We start from the raw sequence: 17685 nt of genomic DNA on the forward strand, positions 1-17685 counted from the left end.
AAGGACTACGCAGGTACATGCCGTGGACACACAGACATGGGCAAACATGCGGGCGCACACACAGAGCTGGCGCAGGTGGGCACGTTCCGAGATGGATGGGCTAGACCCCAGACCCCTGGCACCCTCACACCTTCGCGGCCGACCCCCGCAACTTGGGGATCTTACCTGCCGACCGGGTCTGCAGTCACAGCTATCTAGGTACTGGTACTCGATACGTCCACCACGCTCCACATGCAAGCCCGATATTGAGCTTCGCCAGACCCCAAGCTAGACCATCTTGCTCCCAGGTACTGCTCAACTTCTACCGCGCACCCACCACCCTCTCCCCGGTCCGGGCCTGCGCTCTCCCAATCGCGTACCCCTTCCAGATATTCTGGCCGCGAGCTCCCACAAGGCTCTCCACATGTCCTACAAGCGGACTCGCGCGCAATACGAGGCCGATCTCCAGAAATCCCAGTCCCCCTACGTCGCCTACGGCACCCCCCTCCCGCCCTTGGACCCTGACGTCCGCGACGATGGCTCCTACGTCCCCGTCTGGAAGCAGGAGGTGAGGGATGAGAGGGGCAGGAAACGCCTTCATGGCGCCTTCACTGGTGGATGGAGCGCCGGGTAAGCCAGCATCCCACTGTCAACTTCCCAACCAAAGCACCCGAGTCGCATAGCTGATCGTCGTGTGCTCTAGCTATTTCAACACCGTGGGATCCAAGGAGGGATGGACGCCCTCAGCCTTTGTCTCCTCGCGGTCCAGCCGCCGCAAGGACGACAAGTCTACCACCAGCCAACGGCCCGAGGACTTCATGGACGAGGAGGACCTCGCCGACGCCCAGGAATCCGAGAAGCTACAGACTTCGCACGCATTTGCCGGCTTGGGCGCCACTGACGCCGGTGCCGGCCGCTCAGGGGGGCTGGTTGGCCTCTTCCACGTACAAGGCGAGACAATGGGCACGAAATTGCTCAAGAAGATGGGCTGGAAAGAGGGCCAGGGGGTTGGGCCCAAGATCCGCAGAAAGGCAGAGCTTGGTATGGGGACCAACCCGGACTCGGAGGCCGCAGGTGATACGTACTTGTTCGCGCCGGAAAATTCCCCAATGATAGCATTTATCCGCAAGACCGACCGCAAGGGGCTTGGACATGCTGGGGAATCAGGGCTCGCACCTCTGGGGTCATTGAGGTCGGGTCAGCCTTCACAGTCGGACGACGAAGATGAGAGTGACGAAGGCTTCGGCTTGGGCCGGTCTAGGTTCTCGGCCTCCAAAAGCCAGAAGAAAAAGGACACCAAAGCCCGTGGAGGCATCGGCATGGGCGTACTGAACGACACTGGCTCCGATGACGAAGACCCATACGAGATGGGACCGCGCATATCATACAACAGGATCCTTGGGGGCAGCAAGAACAACAAGAAGAAGAAGGACGCGAACTCTACACCGACGAATCCGGCGCTTAGATCCAAGCCAGTTTTTGTACCAAGACGCAAGGCCGCGGTGAAAGCGGCCTCCAGCGACGTGCGGAAATGTCACGATGGCCGGCCACCCTTGGAAGGGTTTTGCTTGGGTCAAGAGTTGGATCCTCTGATATCTATGATCAACGCCGAGGGCAAGTATCAACCACCAGAGATACCAGCAGGTTGGAAGTCGAGCTTGAGGCCCGAAGCCACTCGGGACACTTCAGACTATAAGTCTACGGCAGATGCTGCAAAGGCCTCTCAGCTCAACCCCTTGAGCCGAGGTGATTTGCTTGGAGAGAAGCAACTTCCGGGAAAGTCTGTCTTTGATTTCCTGTCTATCTCTGCCAGGGACCGCTTAGCAGCTGCGACAGGAAAGGCAGACCTACCAGAGGCCAAAGGCGAGGTTCCAGAAGGCTATGCACTGTCGGCGGAGAAGAAGCGACGCAGGCTGTTGGAACAAATACCAACTCTGGACAAGCAAAGTGCTCTAGGTGCCATGGCAAGGGGTGCAGCGGGTGGCGGGCCCTATGGAGACAACGAGGATAAGCGATCTCGCTACAGGGGCTATCTCGAGCTGCAAGCTGGCTTGAGGAGCGAGCCGCCCATTAAACCGGCCAAGATGACCAACGATGAGTGGTTACAGGAGTTCCATGAGTTTTACAATGTTGCCAGGATATTCCGCCCCATGACTGGATCGATGGCCTCCAGGTTCACAACGTCATCGTCTTCCAATCTAGCGAGCGGCACCGACGGCAAAGCTGGAGATACTGGCCTGCTCTCCAAGCCCTCGTCCAAACCCGAGGACACAGCTGAGGCGGCGGCCAAGATGGGCATGTTTGGACACATGACGCGATCCTCCCGGGACTTCTATCCGACCCGGCTGCTGTGCAAACGGTTCAATGTCAAGCCGCCAGCACACGTCCAAGCTGACACAGATGCGGACACGGCAAAAGCTCAGGGGCCTCCTGGACCAATGCCCACGCGCGGTTTGATCCAAGATATCTCGGTCAACGACGCAACGAGTGGTTCGGACGATCAAGAGCCGACGACTGGGCCTCCCAAGCAGGATATAATGATAGACAGCAGTAGAAACGAGGCCCTGGAAGGCAAGAGGGCCGGCGAGGAGGTGTTCAAGGCCATCTTTGGCGATAGTAGTGATGACGAAAGCTAGAAGGGCGCGTCAAATATAATACAAATCATCGTCGCATCTGCCTTGCCATGCAGTTGATGGTCCCACGTAGGAGCTACAGTCCCTCCAGTCTGGCATCGTGACTGTCAACATCATTAAGCAGCGACCAAACCGCGAACATATGAGCAGATCTCTCAGGGTCCTGCAACTTCTGTCTATGCTAATCCAATTATCACACTATGTAGTCCTCTGACAACTGTACCTATGTGTTCTCCGGTGGATGAAGCTGTAGATACATGTGCCTTGTGCCTAGGTGGTGGTGAGCCCGATAGCATGAGCCGGGGAGACCCCTCTCCAGGGCAGCCAGGGGGCAGCTGGTCGCCCTCTCCAGGGCCGTGACCCGTGGCACAAAGCTGGGGGCGTCTTGCCTGATTTGGCGCTCGCTTACTGCAACTTTGGACCTTCATCTCTTGTTCATTTCGATCCGACCTAAGCGCAATTCGAATACACCAGTCTTCAATCTACCCAAGTCAGTCCTGCGTCCAATGCGTGCAGTCGTTTGATCGTGTATCCCAACGGTTGTTGGTATTGTCTTTCTCGCCCTGTTGTCCTCGCCGTGGCCGTTGCTGCACCCAGGTACTCTCTCCATCCTCTACGCTACAATTGACTCCGCCGACCGGCCAGCCCGTCAATCAACCACCTCCTGAGGTACTTGTACCTGACACCGAGTGATGCTCTAGCCGCCCACGTTGTCCAGCACCTCTGCCGACGACGAAGCTGCCAATATCCCCAGATCAATCGCACAAGACGGAGCCCAGGACCGTCTCCACAATAGCCAAATTGTCAGCACCACAGGAACCCAGTCGGGGACGTTCCGTGTCTTCTGGGTCGAGCCATTCGAGACGAGTCGTCGACGAAGCCCTGCCACGACCTGACGATCCCACAGCCAGGGACAGCCAGGAGAGCCTCTGCGACCCATCACCACCACTACCAGCAGCACCAGCAGCAGCAATCGCCGCCGCTGACAGCATCGCCCGCTCCACCCAAGGCCCAGGGGCAACACAGCAGCCTCCGCCGCCTCAGTACCCTGTCTCTGAAGCATCCCGCCCGACTGCTACGTCGCTCGTTTCTTCCCGGACCGCACCTCCGCCCTTCTCCTCTCTCTTTGCCAGCTTTCCGCCGCCGGTCCAACACAGCCCTGCTCCTGTAGACGAAACCGACGATCCGTCTGGCTCTGGCACAGCTCCTTCCGACCCCTACGAAACAGAACCTGTCCAACGCGACAAGTCCCCTGCCCCAGCCTACGAACCGCCGGCTGCATCGAGCTCCTCGGAAGCGCCGAACACCTACCAAGATACCCTCGCCGAGACTAAACGTGCCCTTCCCCAAGACACAAAGGGCGAGAGCAGCTCACGCTCCAAAGACGACGACGCCGAACCACCACCAGCCTACTCGGAGGGTTACAGCCCCCTACAGTCCTTTACATACCTGATGGCTGCCGCAGGAGGAGCCTCGAGTATCATTACTCAGGTGCAGCAGGGCGGACCGCCCATCAACACCATTGGAGGTAAGATATATTGAAACTGGCCAGCTGGAGCACAATTGCTGACATGCCAACCGAAGATGTCGGCGCCGATGAGACTATCACCATGGACCTTAGGTAAGTTGAGCGCCCCGGAGGGCAGTTCCCAGAGGTGAAATCATGTCGCGACTAACGCGCAATATCAGGGGCACACGGTTTGTCCTCTCTCGTGACGAGCTTCTGACGCTTCCCGAGTTTGTCCTGCTATCTCTTTTCCCCAACGGCCTCTTCCCTGAAGGGCACATGGGCGGCTCGACCGACGGCGACGCCATTCAAGTCGATGTTAGTTGCACCCATCCTCTGTCGTGATGACCCCGAAGAGCATAGTTGAACTGACGCTGTTGTCACTGCCAGTATGACCCGGAATCTCTACAGTACATGCTCGACTTTTTCCGCAAGGTAGCCTCGTCGATTCCGGCCGAGTCGTCACCACCACCGTCTCAAGATGGCGACGCGATGCCCATCGAGCCACTGGGCGGCGCAGGCCGTGACGACTCATCAAAGAGGGCAGGTATCATAGTACTGCGCGAAGACCTCGACTTCTATGTCATCCCGCCCAAGGCAGATATTCAACAGCCGGAAATGATTGAGGTGAAAAGGGCCGCAGCCAGGGCGCTCTTGAAGCAGGATGGCATCTTCTCCGGGCTGAAGCGAAGCGATGAGCCCGGGACCACAGAGGCACACCTGATTGAGATGTTGACAGCTGGGTATGTCTCAGGAAACCCCGCCCATACTGCTCATCTTGCAGCGCTCTCTTACTAACACGGCGATGCAGTGGTTTCAATCACGACGACCAGTGGGGACACCGCGCAGGCGAGCCTAACAAGGCCGTTGTTTGCAGTCTCGCTCTTGCAAGGCTTCGCAGTGACATCCGTGGCAACGAAATGGGCAACAACGCCGTGGGCATGGCGCAGAAACTGTTGCTGTTCTGGCGGAAGCCGGCCAGGAGATGTTGGTGGGAGGGCGTGGAGCTCAACAACGTCGATGGTGTGGAGGGAACGCTCAAGGTGTGGATCAGACGGGTGTGGACGCTGGAGATGAGTGTCATCGGCCTACGGTGATTTAGACTATATTGTGAGCGTTCAAATGAAGAGCATGAAGCATCTGATCGTTTGTGGAATAGCAGAAGAGGGGGGAACCTGCAGGGGCTGGGCGAGCCTTTGCTTTCAGATACCAACGTATATAATTGGGCTCGACGGCCTGTGTGGGAGTGGCGAACTGTTCTTTTTTTCTATTGTCATGGTCAAGAGCATAACACGGATACCATATTCTATTCTTCACAACCTCTTTGGCGACATCCAGTGAACAACAGCTGGGTCAATGCCAAGCGTTGAATGAAGCCATGTCTGGGTAGCTAAGCCATTGAAGTGAGACCTTGATCAGCAAGCTCGCGCCTACGGCTTGCATATCCAAGGCGGAGTAATTCAGACGCGGCTTGTCAAAAGCCCATCCTGAGTGGAATGATGACATCAAGTACCAAGCCTCGCCGTCAAAGCTCTGGGGAGCCGACTGGCCGGAGGAGAGGGGGTTGTCTGGGGGCTAGCCTACAAAACACAGGACGGCGCGTCCAAGGAGAATACAGCCGGTCCACACCTAGATGGTTGAAGCTGGTCATGAAATTTGGACAAGTATGATAAGACATTGCTTCTGAGTCTTGAGAAATGGGCTATACTCTTGCAGTTTGTTTTAAAGCCTGATAGTACGAAGATCATTCAATATAAAGGATTGTTCAGTAAGCAAGTGTGATAGGTTTTGCTGTGGAATTTAGAAGCTGCCCGCGTCGGGGAATTCCTGTTCTGGAAGCCTTCCATCCCAGCTAGGGCCTCGGGTTACCATAGGCTTGGGATCGACGGCAACCTCACTTGGCACGAGTTTCAAGATCTGCGTCGACTACCATGGCACCTTGGGGAGTATACGCGTCCGGGATCTCAAGCATGACGCTACTAAACTAGAGCTAGATCTTTTCGGGCTGCTCGATGCTGGGCGGCTCTATAGCTCGCTTGTCTACCTTATATATTGTGAGGGGATGGTTCATTCAAACGAGGAACAAGAAACATCACCTTGGGTATTGCGTATCTATACCTGATTCTCAGACTTCGGCCTAGACGAGTACTGCAAGAAATCGTCGATGTCGAGCCACACTCCTGATATATAAGGATGAACTAAGGGAGAGGAGCCGGAGACATCTTGTTCAACTGGTCTCTTCCTTCTCGCGGAACTGCCCAGCACTCAACCGCGACTTCTTAAACTATTGGCGACTTGTTTCAAACATTATACTGGGCTTCACAATCACCCGGCTGTCTGGGACCAGACTGGTGAAAATCGTCCTACTGAAGCCCACTCCTTCAAAGGGAAAACCATCGATTGGCGAAGACTTTCTGTCACGTCCTACGGCCTATCTTGATACCATCCCGCCATAGGCAATTTCCGGCCATGACGATGAAGCGTCTCGGCCTGCTTGCTGCCTTCGCAGCTCTTCTAGGGAGCACGACCTTTTGCGCCGCACAGTCCACGACCTCCTCTGCCAGTGCTTGTCCCACGATTCTCACTCCCTCGTACGAAGCCCCGGTCGTCGGCTCGGGTTGGACGGCACAGCTCATTGCCAAAGGCTTGACCAAGCCGCGGAGCCTCATCTTCGACCAGAATGGTGCGCTCCTGGTCGTCCAGCAGGGATCGGGCATCGTGCGCATGACATTCACCGACAACGGTGGTACATGCCTGATTGTCAATGACACCAAGACTGTGGTTGAGAACTCGGACGTAGGTGTCTTGTGCTACAATATCTCAGGGGGGAAACACTCTGCTGACCAACTTGTCTGTTTAGCTGAACCATGCTGTTCAACTGTCTGCTGATGGACGCACGCTGTATGCTTCCACTTCCAACGATGTGTTTCGTTGGCCCTATGATGCTGCTGCTGGCACTTTGGGAGACAGTGAGACACTTGTGACCAACATGAGCAATGGGGGTGTAAGTCAGTCCTGTGTAATTCTTTACGTCAGTGGCTGACAAATGTATCAGCATGTATCACGAACATTATTGCTATCCAAGAAGGCCAACAACACCTTGCTGGTGTCTCGTGGAAGCTCCGAAAACTTGGACTTTGGTGCTGCCCAGCTTGACTCAGGAATCTCGCAGATCCGGGCCTTCGATATTGGCAACCTACCGAATGGAAGGCCTTACAACTACCCGTCTGAGGGCAGATTGATGGGCTGGGGCCTGAGGAATAGCGTCGGTGTTGCTGAGCACCCAGGCACGGGTGGAATTTACAGCGGTATGGCACCTTGACACTGCTCATCTCTTGCAACCCGTGGGACAGATCTGACGGTGAATTAGTTGAGAATTCGGCGGATCAGATTGATAGAAGCGGAACGGACATCCACCAAGACAACCCCGGCGAAGAAATGAACTACCATGGGTTCCTCAATGGCTCTACAGAAGACCAGGGTGGTAACTATGGCTATCCCGACTGCTTCGCGCTCTGGGGCACCGACAATTTCCCAGACCAAGGGAATATGACAGTCGGTAGCCAATTCACCCTCAGTCCTAACAGCACGCTCAACGACACAACATGCGCCGAGGACCGTGTCTCGCCACGATTGACATTCCAAGTAAGTCCCTTTAAGACACATGACCAGCAAATACAGGACATGACTGACGGGCAAAAAATCAGGCGCACACAGCACCCCTGGACATGCTATTCAACACCAACGGCACGACGGCATACATCACCTTCCATGGCTCATGGGACCGCACAGACCCGACAGGCTACAGGCTCTCAAGCGTGCAGTTCGACAGCAACACAGGCGCGCCCGTCGCGCAGGCCGACAGCAAGAGCGCCACGGCCGACGTGCTCAGCAACGCGGACCTGTCCAAGTGCCCGGACTCGTGCTTCCGCCCCGTCGGGCTCGCCTGGGACAGCCAGGGGCGGTTGTTCATGAGCTCGGACTCGACGGGCGAGATCTACGTACTGCAGCAAAACGAGATGTCTGCGACGGATGGGGCCACGCCGACCAGTACGGACACGAGCTCCGGCACGGGCACGCTGGTTACGTCGACGTCGACCACGAGCCCGAACCTTGCGCCGCGGTCGAGTAGGAGTCGGCCTGGTGGCGAGGCGATCTTCCTGACGGGCCTGGCTGTTGCGCTATCGGTGGTTTGTGGGGTGTTCTTTACCGTGGCTTAAACGGGATATGCTCCTACTCACGGTCTAATCTTACAGAGTTGCAAGTCCCATATGGGATGGTATAAACAACTTCGGAATGGTCTTCCATGGGACGGACAATAGGGCTTATTGTTTTTCGTAATGAATCAAGTCTGAGCTTCACCGGAGAAAGTGATAATGAAACACGGCTGCGAATATCTGAGCAGGCTGAAATTATGACTCGTCCATCTTCTTTTTGTGTATCAATAGCCAGCCGGTTACCCCAACGCCTTGCAAACCCCTCGGTTTACTCCTCGAGGGTCTTCACAATGTCCCACTCGCCCCGCAGGTTCTCCTTCCACAGCGTGACCTTGTTGTCGCTTCCACTAACAGCGAGAACGTTGCCGCTGAGGGACCAGCTCACCCGCCAGACGGGGGCGTCGAAGTTGAGCACCTTGGAGTTCCACTGGCCGGGGCTCGCGGGATCCGACGTCCAGATGCGCACCGTCTTGTCCTGTGACGCACTCGCGATATAGCTCTTCTGCAGCACCGTGGGGCTCCACGCCACATCCCTGACCCAGTCCGTGTGGCCCGACAGCGGCTCCCGCTCGGGCTTGTAGCTGTTGTTTGTAGGGTCGAACACCCAGATCTTGAGGAGGTTGTCGCAGCCTCCCGAGACGAAGCGCCGGTTGCCGGTTGCGCCAGGGCCGGGGGCGCTCGACACGATGGAGCCGGGGGTGGTGGCGGGTGCCCAGGAGACGGAGTTGACGCCCAGGCCGTGGGCGGGGAAGGTGGTGTGCTCGAAGCTGTTGTCCTTGAACTCGAGGACCGAGATGTTGCCGTCAGAGGAGGCGCAGGCCAGCAGGCAGCCGGACTCGTGGGGCGACCACGAGACGATGTTGACCGAGGCCTTGTGCAGGGCAAAGTCGAAGATCTTCTGCCACGAGCCCTGTTGCTCCCGCCAGATAAAGACCTTGCCGTCGTAGCCCGCGGAGGCAAGGATGTTGCCGTACTTAGGATGGGCCCAGGATACACACCACACAGCGCCTTCGTGTCTGTACCGGAGCGCGTCAGCTATCTGCGACGTGCCTGGATCTTCCCATTGGACATCGTGTGTACCAAACTCACCCCTTGAGTGTCTCTGTCAATCGCTGGGACTCGCCCTCGATTTCGAAGATTTTGATTGTGCGGTCTGAGGAACATGTCGCGAGTCGTCGTCCGTAGTAGTCGAGAACGGCATCGTGCTATGGACACAGGGCGGTCAGCATGAGCTCTGCAGCAAAGCTTTGGTTGTGTCCCTTGACAACTGCGGTAGAACATACTATCATGTCATCGTGACCGGGGTTTGAAATAACTTGAGTCGCCTGTGGTGGCCATTGTCAGAATCGCAACTCTTCGCAGACCAAGAGCCTAGTGGGCGTAGCAATACACACCATGGTGGCGGATAAACAACACGGTTGAGGACAAGAACGATCAGCAAGTGGTTAAGAAAAAATGTCAGAAAAGGTCTGGGTATCTCAATGAGAATTTAGAGGGGCACGCGGGCTGGGGAGAGCATCAACAGGTTGGTTTTCGTGATGGTCGCCTTGGGGAGGTGGGCGGTTTCGCGACGTGCTGTCCTGTCCATTAAACCAAGTAACTCTCTAAGCTCCCTGGTACCTAATCAGGTACAAAGTACATGTGTGCATTTCAGGACGACGTCAATCAAGGGGTCCACCTTTGATGTGTGTATGTAAGCATCTGGGCCCCTGCCGCTGCAAAGTACCCAGGTACCTTTTTCAACGTGCCGTGCTGCGGTAGTCCAATGGCCGGCTGACGGAAGTGACTGACTGCCCTTTGCCTCGGCTCCTGGCTTTCGGTATTTGCCTCCATAACTGTCCACATGGGCATGAATTCCTGTTTCTACAATACCAGCTCCCATGCAACTATTCCGGACTCTAATCATTGTCTCTCATGTTACCAGTAATATTTCCTGAAGCTTGACTGGGACACACCGAGTATTCATGGGTTCTGCTGTCAAAGCAAATCCGTCGCTCACCGGGTTGAAAGCAGTCCCCTCAACTGCCCTCACTCACTGTGGATGGGCACCCGTCTCATAAATCACATACACACAGAAAGAGAAAGAAACATGCGCATCTTTACACATCAAAGCCTTGTTTTGAGACACATCCTGACTTTCGTCTGATCTTCTCATATGAACAATTTTCCGGGGAAGATAAACGATTGCTGGTAGACACAGCACGTTATTGTCCAAGGCTTTCCTCTTTTAATGCAACCATCCAAATCATCTTCAGCAACTTTCAGCTTCAACCAACTCAAGTCGCGCTGCAACTCTCTCTCTTCTTGGAATCTTGATTGTCGTGTCCACAACAGCATATCGTTGGGACTATTTACAACGTCGTCAACAGTTGCGCCACCATCGTGAGCACCGTCAACCAGGCTTCTTTGTTAGCTTGAAGACATCACCGCCTTGACAACAAGTCCCCGCTCGTCACTCTTAAGTCGCAATACTCATCGTCACGATGTCTGATAACCTCTGTGGACCGTCCGCCCCGACTAAGGGTTTGGTCGGACACCTTGACCGCGACCGCTCCCTTCAGCAGGACCGCGTTGCAGGCTCTCCCGCCTCTGCCGCCGGTGTAAGTCGTAGTGAAAGACGCCTTTCAAGATGGATCAAGCTGACCTACCTGTATAGTCTTTTCGATCAACTGCCCCGGAGACAATAGGCACGTCTTCTGGTGATGCTGCTTTTGCCAACTTCACCGCTGCCCCGCCCCAACCCAATGCTGCCGCTTCTCGCCAGGCCAATGCTGCACCAAAAGTTACCACCCCGTACAGCCCGTTCAATATGTTGCCAGGCTACCGTCACGGCCTTGGCAACCCCTGGGACGGTGCTCCGAACAAACTGGACCTTGCGAACCATGTTAACCCGGCCATTCCTGCACGTCGTGGTGGAATGGATCATCAGCGCCCAAGTGCAGCAGCTCTGAAGGCGCCCGACACTTCCTGGGTAAGCGAGTTTCAACAACGTCGGCAAGATCAGCTTGGCCTGAGCGATCAAATGGAAGCCTTGCGACTGCAAAATGCTCGTACCGCAGGACAAAGTGGTGCCTATCCTCCTCCTCACATGATGCCCCTCAACGCCCCAGGCTATGCCCCAGTCTATGGTCAACCTGGCTTTGCAGCACAAGGCGGACAATACTACCCCAACAACCAGCCAATGATGTATGGCAATGCCGCTCAATACGGACAGATGATGCCTTCCTATGCCCCAGGCTTTGGTCAAGCCAGTGTTGCAGCTCAAGGTGGCCAGTATGTCGCCGGAGGTCAGCCGGGGCAGCAGGAAACTGTCACTCCGCATGGTTATTCTGCTCCCAATGGCATCCCTTTCAGCCACTACCCTCAGAACATAGCCTTGGCCGCCAATACGGAAGAGGCTCTCGGTGCGGCATTCGCTGCGTACGACCAAGAGTTCGAGGGAGAGATGGATCAGTGGGTGGCTGCTCATGGACCCGAGGACCGCGAGGATCACGAGGCCGTCATGACCGAACATGCCGAGGAGCTGGACGCTGCGCGCAAGAAGCATGACCCGAAAGTCATGTCCCAGAGCAACCCTGAGAATCGCTATCACCTCAAAAGAAAGGAGGACGTTGATCTCCACATCTTTGCTACCAAAATCCTGGACACCATGATGCAAAGCGACAACGAGAAGTTTGAAGGCTCCTCCTTCACAGACCTCATGCGTCGCATCGTCAACAGAGAGGTTGTGGTTGAAGGTGAAGAGCTCATTGACGTTGCCACTGGCAACCCCACTGACCTGACTCCTCGCGACCTCAAGCCCATCATCCCGGTACCCGACATACCTCCTACGTTCATTCCTCCCTCCGACGCGGAGCTCCGAGCCAAGAAGGAGGCTGAGATCCAAGCCAAGCAAGAGGCAGAGCACAAGGACCAGCCGGTTGTGGTGGAGAACCCGGGCGGTGCCTGACGGGGGCAAGACGTCCAGACAGAAGTGGTGGGGGCTGACGTTTGGAACCTGTCGCCTGTGTGGAAGCCATCTAAGCCATTCTTTCCAGATGGAGAAGAAGCAGAAGAAGCAGATGGAGGAGAAAGCCGCCCGGGCTCTCGTGTAACCTTCCTTGCGTCGCCGTGCACCGGGTTCCATGGGATTCAAGTCTCTGGTATCCCGGAATCACACACACGTGCTCTTTCGGAGGAGCCACTCATCATCGGAAAGGCTGAAGAGATGCGGGACCTCGCGGAACTTGCAATCGAAGAGTCGAAGCAATTCACGCCCTTGGCATCACCGCTACCACCACTTTCACCAATCCGAGTTGCGTCTCCGTCCAACACTGCTGGGAAAGCCTGACCCTATTGATGATTTTGCATCTGTTCTTGTCTGATTTTTAAACCTGTCTGCGCCACCCCTTCGCACATGATCAAGCTGCTCCGAGCCCCTCTAATAATCAATGGCTTGAGCACCATTCACCCTTGCCCCTCAGCATACCATCTGTCTTCATGTTCACATCTTTTATTTGTTTTGCATCTCATGGTCTGACAAGGCCAAATGACCACCAGTCGGCGTTGGAAAAATAGGCTTGTTACAGGGTAGCTTCCCCGGGGTGGAGAGGCTCATTGTCTAGTGAGACCAAGGCTCTGCCTGTCTGCTGCCGTGACATTTTCTCGCAGGTTGTTTGCGCATATTCTGGCTGGCAGAGAAGTCCGCAAGGGGTTTTCACCTCAAGACTCGGCGTAGTACCACAGGGTTAGATTTCAAAGGGGCAACAGAATGGCTGTCTGCTTCTATCTTGGTGGCCACAGTTTGCATTGTACAGTACTCTAGATCAGGAATTGACTGCACACACTTGAATTGACATGAGCACTTTTGACTCAACGTGAACACATTTGACTTGATTTGAGTGCTGATGATACAAGACTTGCCCAATATGCCTGCCTTTAAAGACACACGAAGGCACAAGGGATGCACCGGACGTAAGTTCACGATGACACAAAGATTCTGATAAACCCTGCAGGTGATTTGTAGGTACTTGAGAATTCAATTGGGTATTGGTATCATAGTTTGTTCTCCTTTTCCTAGGGTTTGGCGGGCTGTGCACACAAACACGCCTAGTGTTTAAGCCTCTTAAGCCAGCTCACCCTCCGTGTCTGCTTTTGCAACGGCGTACATCCAGCGCCAGAATTCACTTCCCTCTCACTATCCTTGTTCTCCCCTGCTATGCCATTTGTACCAGATTCCCTGTCCCGTACTGCCACTGGAGTGCTGCTCGCCTCTGTCGACTGGGAGTGAGACTGCTTCATCATCCGCCGCTGCATAAAGGCCGCGCCGGTGCTGACTGCCCTCCTGAGGCCCGACTGCGCCGGGGGCGTGGTATTGGTGAGGTTGCTGGTCGTAGACCGCCTGGGTATTTTGAGCGCCTGGGATGTGCATGAGGTTATGCTCATCGACGGTTCACGCGCGTAAGGGACGCTGCTATCACTCGTCTCCGTTGAGTCAGGCGTCGCCCCACCAAGTCGCAAAGCCAGCCAGAGGCCGGTAATCGTAATAAGCTTCTTAGTTGTCTCATCGATTGGGTGGGTCTGACGCTCAGCGGAGAGCTCATCGGCAGAGTAAGGAGATGGCGGGAAGTCCTTGGAGCTCGGTGAGTCGAAGTTGTAGCTCATAGGGCGAGAAGGGGGAAAGCGGCCCTGGGATGACGACACCGTCGTGTAGTCCTCGAACACCTCAAGTGATTTGGGCGTCAGGCCCGCCAAGATCGGGTGGCGCCTTGACATGGGGTTGATGAGGCTGAATGTGTACTTGTAATCGCTGGGCTCTGCGCTAGACGCACTGTCGCTGGTCGGGGTAGTAGTAGATGAAGAGAGTCTGTTTGGATTCTTAGGGTTCGAGATGCTTTTTGTGGAGTTCCGCTTGGCCCAACGCGCAGTCTGTGTGATACCGTGCTTGTCGACATGCACAAAATTGTAGCTGCTTTTGGGGCCCGGGGTCGCCCTCCAAACAGCACCATCCTCCATCACAATCTCGTCGCAGTCCTGACCTCTCACTGGGCTCAGTATGGCCAAAGGTTCGCGTCGCCCGCCAACATTCTCGTCCTCCTCTTCAGAATCACTAAGGCCGGTGTCGTAGTCCTCAGATTTGAGCAGGATCAGGTCACGGGGGCCAAGCTCGCCCTTGGCACCAAATATCCGGGGAAAGCGGTTGATATAGCGGGCCGTTACGAGGGGCCCAGCTATGAGAGATGCTGGAAACACGTCGATTGCGGGCCGTGGGCGTCTCTGGTCGGCAGGCAGCTCCTGAAGCTGGTAGAGCAGCCTCGGGCGTATGTTCTTGAACAGGTGCTTCTTGGATCCACGCTTGGGAGCGGGCACGGCGAGAAGGTAGTGGCTGCTCTTGCGAGGCTCAGCCCTTCTTCGTCTGGGCCGGGAGGTCGAGGAGGTCTGTGAGTCGGAGTCGTAGAAGGATGGCTCATCTTCTGTCATGGAAGACTTTGGGGTCTCCAGCACCTCGGGGTCCTTGAAACGAACGACAGGGGCAGCAGGTACGGATCTCCGAGGGGCAGCAGGGTCGCCAAGGATGTCGGTGATGGGGCGTACATAGACTTCAGACACGGGCCTTGTCGTCTTGGGGGTCTGGGGCAGCGGCCAGGTACTTGAGTGAGGCGGTGTTGTCGTGGAGCGCAGTATGGGGTGGGGAAATGCTGATCGAAGGTATGGTCTCTTGCGTTGCAGAGGGGTGTCTTTGGGTGAGTGAGGAGGGTGGCCGTTTCCCGAGAACTCATGGCCGTGGAGAGAGGCGCCAGCGTGAAGAAACATGTTGCTGGCGGCAGTCGATACTCAGACTCAGTCTCAGCGACAGAAACATATACGTACACATGTAAACATGCAGTAGGTCGGTGGTAAGGCAAGTACAGGAGGGTGGGCAGGAGCGACCGGCGGTTGGTCACGTCCCTAGAAGTAGAAAGAGTGACTGAGGCTCCTTCCACGCCCGTGACTCCCGGATGTCCAGCTTCGAAATCAAAATCGGAATCCAAATCCAAGTCCTCCCGAGAATGTTGGCCTCGGCCTGCGTCCTGTTCCCAAAGATGCCGTCACTTGATTCCAGGGCAGGGCGCCAGCGGCGACCATCGACACGCGCCGGTGTAGGTTGGTCTGGTTGGTAATTGGGGCCGGAATTGGCGGATACTAAGGCCAAGCAGATGACTGATTGAGAGCTTCGGGGCCAAAGCCAAGGCAAAGGCAAGGCCGTAGAGTAGCTAGGTTAGGCAAAGCAAGGCAGGATAGCTGTTGCAAGGCCTGTCGCGGTATAACAATTGAGCTTGAAGAATAAAGTTGTTGGACAGCGTGTGATGTGGATCCAGGTGGAAAAGCAGTCGGGGTGTGGCGTCACACTCGGGCATTTATCGAAAGCCGGCGCGCGTGTTTTGTTTGAGATCGAACGACTGAGTGTGAGATCAGCGTGGAAGGCCGGAGGTTGGTAGGTCAAGTTAAGCTTCGAATTCCTGAAGCCTTGCTGTCATCAGGTACCCGGGTGGCTGTCTGGATATTGCTCCGTCCAGTCCGTTGGAGAGAAAGAGGAAGCAAGGTCAGGGTGGCCGATATTGACTGGGATGCCTTGTAGCGGGAAGACGCGTCGTCCCTGCAAAGATGTGGGTTCTCTCAAGGTTCGAGGGCGGGCTGCGAACAGATCAGGGGCAAGGCTGAGCACAAGTTGTAAGGCGAGGAGATCTTGCCACGGGATTGTAAGTAAGCAGAGAAGAAGAGGTGAGGTGAGGTGTGGTGTGGTGAGAATTGAGATGAGGAGGAGATGAGGAAAGGGCCAGCACAGCTAACCGGCAGGCGTGTGAGTGTTGAGGTCAAGAGATGGAGCGAAACGAAGACCAATCCGCCAGGGATGTGGTGTAGGAGTGCGGCGCGCAGTAGCAGCGGGACGGACAAGCCTCCCGAGGTGCAGCAAGCAGCCAGCAGCAGCAGCAGCAGCAGCAGCAATGAGTTGGTGAGCTGAGAGGGTTCGAGATCCTGCATGTGTGATGATGTGTGTGCAGGCAGCTACTTTCCCTATTGTACCAGCAACGATGGCCTGTGTCGGCGAGCCACTGTGCCCACTCGGCTATGCTGGGCCCGTTCCAATGAGAAGGGGGAAAAGGGGGTCAGTTGAGCTAAATTGGGCGTCGGGCACGGTGGATATGCAAGGGCTCTTTCGCACTGCTACTGTGCTTGGCTGACATGACCTGACAGTACCCTATTTGGATTGACTTGTCATGATCCTCCGACTTTGTGTGCTGGCTGTTGTTGGCTTGTTGGCTGACGATACAATAATCCACATACAGAACCTGCATCAAGGCGGTGACAGAGTTGCTCCGTTCTATGTGTACAGCCCTGATCCTCCTGGGAGGAGATCTGTCTCGACGATACTGTGCAGCACAGCAGAGCAGGGCAGAGGCAGAGCACAAGCACATGCAGCTGCCGGCCCATGGACTGACAGACTAGACTGACAGGACTAATGAGCCTAGCTTCCACATAGGGCAATCGGTAGTGTAGTGTTAATCTGGGGAGGGATATTGACTAGGTGGGACGGCAGTTCTTGGAGTCGCACCACACCACACCGCAAAGGCCTTCCATCAATTGAGTGGGGGAACCACGGATATAGCCGTGGAGATGAAGTTGCCTCCGGAGACTTGATGAGACTGAGATGGGAACAAATCCAGAAATCCAAATAAGCTGCGGGCATGGGGAGCTCTGTGCTGCTTTGTTTCAGCTCCCCATCCTGCCATCCCAGGCGAGCCAGGCTCTCTTCCTTCATCACACATCAGACACAGCCATGTGCTCAGATCCCCACATGTTTGCCACCGGTCATCTTGTGATACGTCTGACATGGTAGTAGACTGCGCGACTGTGTTAGCACCTCTGCCCAATAAACGCCGGTGGGAGCGGTGTCTGACTGGAAGACCAGCGTAGTACCTGCAGCATCTGCGATGCCCGCAGCAGCAGTAGTAGCGGGCGGGAGATTGAGTGACCTGAATTGCGCGTTGATGATGAATTCCCCACATCTGGGCCTACTAATCGGTAACCTGGCGGCGCTCACTGATATTTTTGGCGTCAGGTGTTGGTGCTCTTTTCGTCGATTTTTTGATTGCCCAAATCTCGGTACATGCCGAGGCCTGACCAAGCCACAACGGGGGTGGGGATCCACATGTAAGCTGGCATTCCTGGCATGGCAGTGGGCCCCCCGATCTTCTCAGGGGGACGTGCTCTGTCTTTTCCATTTGGGTCTGTGTGTCAATCTGTGTGTGTGTTTAGCTGTCTGGGTGCGGGTATGCACAACATATGCCAAACCGCATGCTGCGAATAATCATTACTATGAGCCACCCAG

At 55.7% G+C, this 17685-nt stretch overlaps 7 protein-coding genes across 7 annotated transcripts; 5 read left to right on the plus strand and 2 right to left on the minus strand.

Moving 5' to 3' along the window:
• Window positions 1-403: 403 nt before the first annotated feature.
• On the plus strand, window positions 404-2615 carry J7T55_000558 (g patch domain-containing protein 1; the record flags this gene model as incomplete). The annotated part of the gene is made up of 2 exons (XM_053131481.1): window positions 404-609; window positions 683-2615. The coding sequence occupies 2 exons, from the start codon at window positions 404-406 to the stop codon at window positions 2613-2615; spliced, it is 2139 nt and encodes a 712-aa protein (XP_052990289.1).
• A 798-nt stretch (window positions 2616-3413) lies between these two features.
• Window positions 3414-5216, plus strand: J7T55_000559 (uncharacterized protein; the record flags this gene model as incomplete). The annotated part of the gene is made up of 5 exons (XM_053131482.1): window positions 3414-4140; window positions 4197-4233; window positions 4302-4437; window positions 4510-4862; window positions 4931-5216. The coding sequence occupies 5 exons, from the start codon at window positions 3414-3416 to the stop codon at window positions 5214-5216; spliced, it is 1539 nt and encodes a 512-aa protein (XP_052990290.1).
• Window positions 5217-6588: 1372 nt separating this feature from the next.
• J7T55_000560 (uncharacterized protein) lies at window positions 6589-8339 on the plus strand (the record flags this gene model as incomplete). Its single annotated transcript, XM_053131483.1, has 5 exons — window positions 6589-6915; window positions 6980-7123; window positions 7205-7427; window positions 7490-7764; window positions 7827-8339. The coding sequence occupies 5 exons, from the start codon at window positions 6589-6591 to the stop codon at window positions 8337-8339; spliced, it is 1482 nt and encodes a 493-aa protein (XP_052990291.1).
• Window positions 8340-8604: 265 nt separating this feature from the next.
• J7T55_000561 (uncharacterized protein) lies at window positions 8605-9733 on the minus strand (the record flags this gene model as incomplete). The annotated part of the gene is made up of 4 exons (XM_053131484.1): window positions 8605-9352; window positions 9426-9541; window positions 9620-9661; window positions 9731-9733. The coding sequence occupies 4 exons, from the start codon at window positions 9731-9733 to the stop codon at window positions 8605-8607; spliced, it is 909 nt and encodes a 302-aa protein (XP_052990292.1).
• A 1086-nt stretch (window positions 9734-10819) lies between these two features.
• J7T55_000562 (uncharacterized protein) lies at window positions 10820-12285 on the plus strand (the record flags this gene model as incomplete). The annotated part of the gene is made up of 2 exons (XM_053131485.1): window positions 10820-10936; window positions 10993-12285. 2 exons carry the CDS (start codon window positions 10820-10822, stop codon window positions 12283-12285), a joined length of 1410 nt encoding a protein of 469 aa, XP_052990293.1.
• Window positions 12286-13424: 1139 nt separating this feature from the next.
• J7T55_000563 (uncharacterized protein) lies at window positions 13425-15128 on the minus strand (the record flags this gene model as incomplete). The annotated part of the gene is made up of 1 exon (XM_053131486.1): window positions 13425-15128. One exon carries the CDS (start codon window positions 15126-15128, stop codon window positions 13425-13427), a length of 1704 nt encoding a protein of 567 aa, XP_052990294.1.
• A 1078-nt stretch (window positions 15129-16206) lies between these two features.
• Window positions 16207-16802, plus strand: J7T55_000564 (uncharacterized protein; the record flags this gene model as incomplete). Its single annotated transcript, XM_053131487.1, has 3 exons — window positions 16207-16308; window positions 16551-16570; window positions 16643-16802. 3 exons carry the CDS (start codon window positions 16207-16209, stop codon window positions 16800-16802), a joined length of 282 nt encoding a protein of 93 aa, XP_052990295.1.
• Window positions 16803-17685: the final 883 nt, after the last annotated feature.

Source organism: Diaporthe amygdali, assembly GCF_026229845.1.
Source record: "Diaporthe amygdali strain CAA958 chromosome Unknown NODE_27_length_698932_cov_65_101997, whole genome shotgun sequence".
In the NCBI taxonomy this organism is placed as follows: domain Eukaryota; kingdom Fungi; phylum Ascomycota; class Sordariomycetes; order Diaporthales; family Diaporthaceae; genus Diaporthe; species Diaporthe amygdali.